This window comes from Telmatherina bonti (genome assembly GCF_933228915.1).
Source record: "Telmatherina bonti genome assembly, chromosome: 20".
Classification (NCBI taxonomy): domain Eukaryota; kingdom Metazoa; phylum Chordata; class Actinopteri; order Atheriniformes; family Telmatherinidae; genus Telmatherina; species Telmatherina bonti.
Window position 1 is genome coordinate 14,872,620 of NC_136618.1, and position 11,388 is coordinate 14,884,007.

The 11,388-nt window shown below is 38.5% G+C and overlaps 1 protein-coding gene across 2 annotated transcripts in view; it reads left to right on the forward strand.

Annotated features, from left to right (window-relative positions):
• mtrr (5-methyltetrahydrofolate-homocysteine methyltransferase reductase) overlaps positions 1–9,028 on the forward strand; it is a 36,605-nt gene extending 27,577 nt beyond the window's left edge. For both annotated transcript variants that reach the window (XM_079259756.1, XM_079259755.1), the window contains exons 14-15: positions 4,478–4,672; positions 8,186–9,028. In XM_079259756.1, coding sequence (XP_079115882.1) covers positions 4,478–4,672; positions 8,186–8,330 — 340 coding nt within the window. In that variant the 3' untranslated portion in view covers positions 8,331–9,028. The remainder of the gene's footprint in view (positions 1–4,477; positions 4,673–8,185) is intronic.
• The last annotated feature ends 2,360 nt before the right edge of the window (positions 9,029–11,388 follow it).

Genomic DNA, 11,388 nt, shown 5'->3' on the forward strand with positions numbered 1-11,388 from the left:
TGACACTCCAAGCTCAGTGGCCACTTCTGTCTGAGAACGTCCTGTTTGAAGCATCGCAATGGCAAGGGACTGTTGTTCCATTGTCAGGTGTCGTCTTGGTCTCATGATGTCAAAATGTGAACAGCATGATGAGGACAACTGTTTAAACACCAGCTCTAATTGAACCAGGGCATTTATTGGTCAATTCAAGGATCACACACCTGCCGTGATTTTTGCCGTTAAGCTCCTTGTTAGAGAACAGCAACTTGAGCAAAATTTATTGAAACATTTAACAGTTGGACATGTGCATTTAAAAGCTTAGAGTAGATCACATTAAGTTCACCTGTACAGGTTTGAATGCATTTTAGGCTTGTTGTGAAATTTCACCCAAAAGCTGAATATCCCTAACTTTTTGTGAGTAGTGTATGCCTAGACTAATTAATTCTCTAATCTGTGTTAGATTTTTAATTGAGGTTTAAATCCATGGTGGATTAAATGCTTTATAGTTAACATAATGGAATGATGTTTGGCAATTAAAGCGCTAACATTTGATCAACAAGTAAAATGTGTGACACAGGCGGAATTTTAAGATGACATCTGAATTATTGGTTTTAGATGTTTTAAAATCAACATTTGTTTAATAGCAGGTGATTACTTTTCTTTTGTCATAAACTTTTCTTTCCTATGCATTGATAACATTTAAAAGATGGTTTCTATGTTAGATGTCATCAGGAGGCAAATCAGTGAAATTCTGTTTCTTTTTTCGACAGACACTTTCACAAACTGAACATTAACTACTACAGAGCAGAAGTTGACCCTATGTTACCATGGTGATCTCACTTAGTTAAAGGAGATACCTCTGTGAAGCCAAACACTCTGACTTGACTGAAACATCACCAGTGTAGCTTGCCAAGTCATTAATCTCAGTTTGTAGTACACCCCGCAGGAGCTTTTTCTGAACAAAAGCTCTGAAGCAGTTACATTTGGCTCAAATGGTTGCAGAGATCAAACAGATAAAAGCTGAGATGGTTTTGGAGTTTGATTTGTCAGCTGGACTGGAGCCTGACTAAATGAATCCTAATATTGTTCTACATCTGCTGCCTGCGTAACTATTTTGTATGTCAACAGAGTTAACGGCTTGTCCAGCTTTTGTTCAAAGTCAAACTAAAATTGGGTAAAGATTTGCTGCTGGATTCAGATTTGATAAAAGTTGGACTGAATCACAGCTTTCATATCCTTAGTTTAAGTCATTATTCTGACACATTGCTGCATTCTTACTAGGATCTGAGCAGCAGTGTATTTTTGTGACTGCATGTTCAGAAGGGAGGTTTTGGCAAAAGTGAGTTTTCCTTCATTTCATTTCATTTTACTTCCAAAGAGTAAGACAAACAAAAAACAAAAAAAACCCTTTTCAATGGTTCTTAGCAATTTGAACAATTTTTTTGGATATTTGCTTCTTTTAAATGCATTCTCGTCAAGTCATTGTACCTGACTATTTGCATTTACCTGTATTGTCATTCATGGGTTTAAAGGCAGCTTACTCAACAGATAAACCAGTCGTGTCTGCCTATAACGGACAATTCAGCAAAGAGCAAATGGTAGATAATATATTTACGTAGTTTGTTACTGTCAGAAAGATGTATAGTTTTTTATAGTATCCTATTTCTTCACTTGTGTCTATTTTGTAACCATTGAGTGCATTCCCGAGGTGCTGTTAGCTGAAAATGTGGCAAATCTCAGCATGTTTGCCCTTTGTCCTTTAAAAAAAAAAGTGACAAACCTAAAATCTTTCGCAGCAGGTAAGCAGTACCTAAGAACGATGTCTCTTAAAATAAAACAACAAAACAAAACAAAAAAAGAGGAAAAAATCCACTGGAGAGATGCATTTGTACCTTTAGTCGACCCATCCTGTTCACTAAGGTCTTAGAAATGGTCTCCGTGGAAGAGTGGCTGTCAAGAAGTCATTCTGCAGGAAGGGAAACGAGGAGAAAAGGCTGACTTATGCTAGAAAACACAAATCAGTGGAAACAAGTCCTGTGAACATTTTGAGGCAGTATGGGATCATCTTGACAGTGAATAGAACAAAAGGCAGCCAATATCCAAAGCAGAGCTTTAGAAAGTCCTTCAAGACGGTTGAAGAACTATTTCTGAAGGCTACTTAAAGCAATCAAAAGAAAGCTTTTGTAAGAGGGTTAAGACTGTGTTATAGACCAAAAGGAGGTCAGGGCTCTTTTTTTTTTGATCCTTCGGTTGATGTAAAATTCAGGACCTTTTGTATGAAATAATCACCAACCTGCAGAAAAAAAAATGACAGGCCCCATATTTTTCACTCATTTGAAAACAATGGCAAGTTAATCCAGGTAAATGGTATTAAATGTTTGAACTGCCACTCTTCAGCTGCTGCAACCTGATGTCAGCAGACCTAAGCAGACATCCTAGCTCTGATTAGTTTGTTTTGGCTCCAAACTTTCTTAACTACATACTAATTGGTCAGCTTATCTTGGTATCAGCAGCATGCATGTGTGCAGCGCCAGCAGACTGATCAAGTCCTTTTCTAGGATTAAATAGTGTGAATGGATTAGCATCCTTAATCACACCAGAATAGATCACAGAGGATGTTGTTTGTTCCCCTCTGTTTCTTCTATCCCATACTTAAATACAAACTCGCAGCCAGGTAGTGTGCTGTGTTTGTTCAGTTGGGCTTCTCTGATAAATACCCCCACAGTGTTGACCGAAGCGATTAGTCTGTGTTTTATGAGCCACCCATGAAGACTTGTACTCAATTTAGATAGGTTAGCAGAATGAGAACAACATGCCGGCAGTTGAATTGGCTGCCCGCATTAATCTCTGTGGGATTTCTCTTAAAGTAAGTGCAGTTTGACGTCCGGTGTTGCCTTGGAATGCAAAAACCTGCTTAGCATGCCTTGTTGTATTTTTCTGCAGTGTTTAAAAGAAAAGAAAAAGTCCAGCTCGAGTCGTAAGAGGGGTTTGCAATTACAATATTGTCAAGAAAGGAGGCGACCAACTCTCATTGTTTTCTGAATGCGACAAACAAGGCTCGCAATCAGCCACAGAACTTAACGTCCCTGTGTGTGAGAGATTGATGCTCACTTGTCACATCAAACATCCCCTCCCCTCTTTCCTTATCTGCACTTATCCTTTCCCCCCTCCTTCTGCTTTCGCAGCCTCTTTCCAGCTTGTGTTTTCATGCTGTAGGGGAAAATTGACTGGAAGACCTGCTGGGCTCATGTTCAGGTCCAGGATGCTGCCTTAGGCTGTTTTCTGTGTAAACATACCAAGAAATCTGGCATGTTATAGCTCTTAGTAACACCTTGCCTGTTGTGTGTGTGTGTGTATGTGTGTGTGTGTGTGTGTGTGTGAGAGAGAGAAGTCAATTGTCCTCTGTCATCTGCCAATTTCTGCTCACGCAGTTATCAGTCTGTGACAATTAATATCCAGACGTCCAACAAAGAGCCTGCTATCCCTCTCCCTGTAATTCTTCTTGTTGCTCCTTGTGTTCGTCTCACATCTTGGTCAGAAAGCTGAGAATTTTTGCAAAGACCCCCTCCAATCAAATGTTGGATGGTAAACATTGCACTAGAGGCAATAAATCCAGATTTCTTTCTAACAGAACAAAGATAACAAGGCTTGTCTGTGCCTTTTAGTATTCACAACAGTCTTTCTCTGTGTTATCAGACAGGGGGGGGAAAGTGCTTTATTTTAGTTTGGGGGTTACTGAAAATGTAGACCCCTGAGGAGAAAGACCTGCACACATGATCTTGGACCCACAGCTTGTTATGTTTGTGTTTGGCTGTGCCTCTGTGTGCACTTGTGCTCATTCTGACTGCTTAACTTCAAACAAGATACTCTGAGACACAGCAAACCTTCCTCCCTTCCCACCTCCGTCCTCCTCCCTTTCCCTCCAATAACACCCCAGGCCTCTTTCTAGCAGACCACTGACAGGAAGCAAGGTTACACCCAACTGGAAGGCGGCGGGGATTGATTATAAAAAAAGATGCCTGTAACAGCGATTCGACCTCGCTTATGAAAGCTGATCTACTTTTCCCTTTCTTTTGTTAAACAAAATAAATCGTCTGTCGGGCACAGTTCCGATCAGACCTTTCGCCCATCATTGTTCCGTTTCACCGAGCACGTCGGCTGTTTTTATTCATAGGAAATATCTGGAGGGGTCACACATCTTCTGAAACAGATGAAGCTGTTGTTAAATATCTTAAGGGAGTTTGGGGAGCGAAAGGCCAAGCAGCCAGGATGCTGTTTGAATGAGTTTCTATATCTAGTTTTTTTTTTTTTTTTGTTTTTTGTTTTTTGTTTTGTTTACAGCTGACAAAGCTGCCCTTCCTCTTACTATTACATCTTTTCTTTTTGCATCAGCAGCTGAAACAAACTCTAGCTTTTAATTCAAATATAAATTAAAAAAAAAAAAAAAAAGATCCAGGATCACAAGAGTAACCTCCAAATATCATCTTTTTGTCTCCAGAGAGGAGCTTGAGGGCTTTGTGTCCAGTGGCACCCTGAGCCACCTCAAAGTGTGTTTCTCCAGAGATGACATGAAGGATGAAGATGCTGCCACCTCAGCTGCACAACCCAGATACGTTCAACACAATCTGCTGCTCAACTCCCGGCAGGTCACCGACATCCTGCTCAGAAAGAACGGTTATCTTTATGTCTGCGGGTAAGACGGAGCGTTTTTATTTCTACGTTTTGCTCTCTTTTTCCATACAGCCTGGCAGTATCCTGCTCCGGTTGCTCTTCATTCAGTGTCGTTGTGAACTGTAAATGTGAACAAACTGCAGAGCAACTTGTCCACAACTTTTTTTCCCCTTCCCCCCCCCCCCCCCCCCCGCCCACCACCCAAGTCTCTCTGTGCATGCATGGTCTGCTTTTGGCAGATTACCTTGCGTCTCCAAAGCATGAAATTGACTTTTACGTCAATACAGATTCTCAAAGTATGTAAAGACACATTAATCACAGGATCTATTAAGATAAACAGGCTTTACAGGAGAGACCAGCTGACCATGTACAACTGTTTACATATAGATGAAATAAAGGAAAATAAGAATTCTACATAAAATATAGTCATTTTTCTTATGGGAGATGCACCTAGTACAGTTTTTCTTTTTATAAAGAAACAATCTTCTTTTTGAGAACTTATTTAACCCGTATTAGGGCACTCAATGAAATACCTTGATATTAGAAATTTTAATGTAAAATTGTCCTTCTGGTATGTACCAAGACCTCTGTTCTGTTGTTACATTAACAAAAATAAAACAGTTTAATTCTGAATATGAAAGAAAATGAAGCGATCAAAAATAGTTACTTGCTCCATAAAGGGTTAACTAATATTATTTTTGTAGTTTTTTTTATTTTTTTTATTTGATATTCAACTATTTGTCATGGTGTAGACCATGCCTTCTAGTGAGTAGGTGAACCAGAATGGTGAGTGTCCAAATACCTTTATTGAGCAGGTGAAATGGCATGTACCATGTCTAGAGACCTTGAAGGGGTGTTTCTTGTTCATGTTAATGTGACGGATCATTTCTGAATAATCTTTTTTTATATGTATATATCTAGCCATGTTGGAATGTTTCTAGCCTTGGCTAAATTTCACTGGCAGGTTGACGTGCATAGTAAATTTTGTATCTGGGCATTGTATTCATTGTAAAGTGAATGTCAATCAATGTTGCTTTGTCTTGTAGGAGCGGCCTCCAGTATAAAGCTGGAGGAGAAGCTTCAGGCGCGAGAGAGCATTTTTGTTGTGATTGAGCAGCCATTGAATATTGCTTGTCCAACTCCTAGTTGGTACATGGCTGACTCATGGGTTTTTATTTTGTGACTAATAAAAACAAGACCAAGTTAAAGAGCTGAGCTTCTGCAATTCTCCTACCACCACAACCAGCCTTACACTATTTAAAAAAATAAAAATAAAAATAAAAAAATAAATAAATTTTGACCAGTCATTTTCACCAGCACCAGGCGCTCTCTTTTTGTCACTAGAAATCCTTTTGACTTTTTTACTCGTTTAGAAATGTTACAGTGCTGCATTGGTACTTTTGAAAATGAAAACCAGTGTATGATGTAATAAAATCAGAAGAATCCAGTAAGGCGCCTTTAGGTTGTTATTAACAAATGCAGGCCCAGCATGATCATATAAACATTAAGGCAAGTTTATTTTTCTCTGCTGCGTCGCCAGGCTTAAGCTTCCTTTTTTACCCTGAAGGATATTACAGATTATTAGCTTTAGTTCTTTATTTGCTCAGAAATCATGCCTGTGTTCCTATCTGCCTGTTTCGTTTACTGATTGGGGGAGAAAAAAGAGAAAAAAAAAATCAACCAGTCGGCTGCTAATCTGTCAGAACCAGTCAAGGCGTAAATGTTCATCCCTACACATTGTGTTTCCATTTATTCTGAATTCGATACAGTGAGTAGCACAAAAGTACAGTTTAATCATGCAGCTCATATTTAATAAGCTATTAGTTAATGATATGGTATGATCTGCATTGGGGGGAAAAAAGGTGTTTTCAAGCCATTTGTTTCTGTCTCTTCATGTAATCTCTGACTCCATGGTGATGGTTTGTAGCATTTTTTGTTCTCCTGGTTTGTATGGCGACTTGTTGCCTTGACCTTCTTATTGAAGAAGGATGCAACACTGTGATGTCTACACTTAAGAAAGGTTGAATAAAAATAATGATTAATAAGACTTAAATGTCAAACAATTCAAAATTGTATCACATCTCCCATCTCAGCTGAACAGTAGGAGGTTTGCTCCTGGATACAATGAAAAACAGTCAATTCAGATATTGAAAATGACAGACTCACAGCGTGAACCCAATCAAACAAGCATCACAGAACCTTTTCTTACCGGGTGTCAGATCCTATATCATTTCAGTGCTTTAAAGGTTTTTCATGACAGACTTAATCTTCCTCAGGATGGAAGGTATTATTGTTGTGTAAATGACTGCTATAATGTCTTTTTTTTGTCCTTTTAAGTGTTTATTGTTTGTCAACATAACATGGGTTTGGTTACAAAAACATTTTTTGCAGTTTGCATATGCACTCAGTTGACAGATTGTATGTTTATGAAAAAGTGAAGAAATAAAATAAACATATGAGAGTAAAATATTAAAATAATTACAAAATAAAGCATAAATATACACATGTAAAAGTTACAAAAAGAAAAAATAAATAAATAAAAGATATATATAATAAAATAAATACTCAAAAATAAATAAACAAATAGAAAAAAACAACTTATTTTCAGCATTCCTCTCATCAAGAGATATTTGGAGCTCCTTATAATGTCTTTTAATGTCTTTTTTTTAACATTATGTTCTACCTTGTTGGCAATAGTAGGAGTTCAAGTGAGGACCTGTCAAACCTTTCAGACCTTTCCAAGTCAAAGTTCATGCAAGATTTTTTGTCTCTGCCAACAGATCTCGTCTATCAGTATTGTGATGTATCCACAGGTTTTTCATGTTGCCAAAAATGTCCCACCTCTGTGCTTTACTGTTGTAGTCCTGTTTTTACACCAGGACATCTTCTGTCCAAAACAAATTTTCTCCCTGTGTTCATTAGTTAAGCTTCATCTGCTGTTTTCTTCATTTAACTTTGTCTCCTCACTTAGCTCATGAAAACTAAACAATAGATGCTGAACGCCTTTTTTAAAATTTATATTCAATACAAGGACAGTCACTGCTTTAGTTTCTTGGCAACAGTTGCTTTCATTTCGATACAAAATAGGGCTGTGTCTATAGTATAAACACGGCCTCCTCCTTCCTCACCGTAACAAAAGCGTTGTCTCTGTCGAGACGAAGACAAAGGCAAATATGTGTAACGATAAATCATGCCAAATCCTGTCACTATTTTAAAGTCACTCATGTATATATTTCATTCTTTTTCCAGACTTCCTCACCATCAGGCTGCTCTGCTCACCTTTGAGTAAATGACTTTTAAAATATCAGAACTGTGAAATTCTCACAGTCAGAAAATGTCCCTGCTAGACAATGAGTCTCTTAGTATGCTGCAGCAGAAGGATGAAGTTCTCAGTTGTTTCTGTCAGAAACAGAAAGGCACTCCTGGCCTGGCTGCGCTTCCTGATTTTCTAAAATGTTGCCTTGTCACACAGCATATTTAGCAATGTTTGATTAGAAAGGTTTCCTGACTACATGTGTGCATTTTTGCTCTCCAGGGATGCTAAGAACATGGCCAAAGATGTGAACGAGACACTGATGGAGATGATTAAAACAGAGCTGCGGGTGGACCAACTGGAGGCCATGAAGAGACTCGCAGTGCTTAGAGAGGAGAAACGCTACTTACAGGACATCTGGGGCTGACGGTGGATAATAAGATAAGGACATTTTGCAGCATCTGCTGGAGTCTTACCATTTCCAGTTAAGAAGAAAAGAAAAAAAAATCAGCCAGCTCAGCTGTATCCTCTAGATCCATAAGACGGTGGATGCTGAAGCCTGAAGGTAGTTTACACCACCCAGTGTGACTAAGATGGAATGACCCGTGCTGACCCGTGGATATCAGTTCACTGCACCTTCCGTGCCTTTGCTATTTGAACACAAGTGACCTTGGTCTGGGCTGTAATGCTGGAGATTGGTCTTGCAGCGTGAAAAGGCTTTTAGTGTAGACAGGACTCCTCTGTTTGTCCTTTCTAAGCAAAAGACATTTACTTCTGCCAGTGATGGACTGGCTGAAGGTGGGGAAGATGGAAACATTTTTATCAGTCTTTTGTTCTTAAACAACCCACTCAAGGAAATATTCATTGGGATTCAGGAGAGAAAGAAATGATTTCTGCTTGAGCTCTGTTTGTTTTGCGGATGTGCTAAATCCCCACTGCCAGCCCAATGCACCACGGTTTGCCTCTCAAATCACTTCCTGATGATCTTTGTTTTGTTTTTTTGTTTTTTTTAAATGCACCACTTCTGTTTTTGAGTATTCATTTCTAATTAAATGTATTTTCTAACAAAACAGGATTTGTATAACTGAACTGCTTTGTTTTTAGTGAACTAATAAACCCATTTACAGTTTCTGTTAAGATTCATTTTGTTTTTATTAGATTAATCATAAATGTGTCTTAAATCCAAAACAATATATTGTTTTTATTTGTTTCAGTTTATTTAATACAGAAAACCTAGAGTAAAGCTTGTTTTTTACGCTGTTTTAAACATTATAAAGGTGGTTTTAAAGTCACACAACACAAGTTTCCCCCCTAAAAACTGCTTCTGACTTGTTTTCATTACGTCTTTTACTGGAGTTTAACTGCAGCTTCCTAAGGCCGACAAACTGCTCTTCACAACATTTTGTTCCAGCCTCTCTTTCCAGAGTACAAGTACTTACATTTGAGTACTTGCTTATGCCAAGTACCTATATGAGTACTAATAAGTCTCATAGGTGGTGTGGACCAGAATGTTTGATGTGAGGACTGGATTGGGGGATATATATCAAATGTGTCATTAAGCGGCCACCCTGAAATGACTTGGGAAAACTCAGGATCTTCATAGATTAGGTGATTTCTGGTGGATTAGGCCCCTGTATGGTCAAAATCAGCTTCTTTCACTGAGGTGATGCCAAACTTAGATTTTTAAATTAACACCTGTAATAACTCAGTTTCTGGATACCTGACGATTACATTTTCAGCGTAAGACTTGAAAACCACCAGAAACTTCATAAACGGGCAGGATAAAATGGTTTTTGGTGGATTTTGTTTACCGCTGTGGTATTGCACATATGTGCCCAAAATAAGTTTCTACCATCAAGATTATACCAAGTTTGGATTTTAAGTATGGCATAAGTAAGAACTTTGTTGTTTAAAAAATAGAAATGTTAATTTCAGCGATTACTCTCTTTGCATTAACGTATACATTTAAAAAAAAAAATTGGTATCTGGTTCAGTAGGAGCAGAACACTCTTATGGATACCGAGTCTGAGTACATGCACACGGTATCGGAACAGTAACCCATATTTGTATCAGTGCATCTCTAGATTACAAGGTGGCACCAATATGAACATCTGCTAGAGTCCAGTAGTGTTGCTTTAAAGAGCTGATAATGTTTATACACTATTTAATACATTTTATTTTGTGCTATCACTCCAAAAAAAGAGCCTTTTTTCACACTGTACTTTGCTGCAGCAGGACCCCTCCCATTTAGCTTCTGTCTCTTATGTGGATGTGTCCTTTTTTGGGGAGTGTGAGTGTGGGAATCTTAGTCCACAACCAAAGGAATTTATCTCAATGACTTTGTTTGTGTCCATCTTCTCCCACATAGTCAGCAGACCTCCAGTAAGTTGTGCTCAAACCATTTACAGTTTCTCCAACTGGGTCAAACAAACACATCTGCGATTCACGGCATCAGTAACTAAAGAAAAAGCATTTCCCAGTAAACTGCTGCGTTGTGGTGTTTATAATGACCCTGCACACACAGGTGTGTTTGTAGATGGCCTAACACACATGGTACTTGAAATGTGTGTGTTTGGATGGGGTGGCTGTAAACCTCTGTGGTGTGTTCAAGAAGCAGTGGGAATTAATCCTGAGTTAATAAACTTTGATTGATTGAGAGTGATTGTTTTATTCAAATTTAGAGATAATTTGATTCTTTGAGGTGACTTTGGTCAAAAGACGAAGGAACACTCTTCTAATTGAGGGATTTTTGTGGAGGGCTTCTGAGCGCAGCGTGGAGCCCCAGAGAGAGGCCTCAAAATTAAATCTTCTAACAGCAGCCTTTTTATTTATCCTTTTGTAGGATGAGGTGAGGTGGGGGATATGTTTACAATTTCTGCTGCCTGAACCACAAACGACACAATATCCACTGTATTTTTTCAAGCCGCATAAACAAAAACACCCCATTTCACAGAAAACCGTTCCAAGTAGTGAGTAATTGGTTTAATAGGGTGTTGTTGAAGATGGAGTTGTCCTTGTGTTTGTCCAGGCGCAGCTGGCTACACCTCCACATCCAAAACTCTGCGTGTCGTTCTGCTTTCACTCATCACAGGAGGACAAATTAAAATAATGACGCTGGATTCGTCAAATAGCATAACCTATCTCATCTTACAGATGATGCATAACCTCTATATAAGGCAAGACTCCAACTTCTTGTTGAGGGAAAATGAGAAAAAAAAACACTTGCAGACATTATAAAGGAAGTTAAATCAAAGTGACACAACTGTAATCATTATTTGTGATAAACTTAAGAAGCATGAAGTACACTTAAAGCTCCACTGCCCTTGTTTACCTTCTCTGCTACACAAAACCTCATCTCTATTTTTAAAAAATGACCATTCTGGAGATGGAGAGCCTGTTGGCTGCTTATGTCACCCCCTGTCTAGGGACCACCTATGACTAATGAAGTTTTAAATTAAGTCTTCATAATTAAAAAGGTTGTCTGT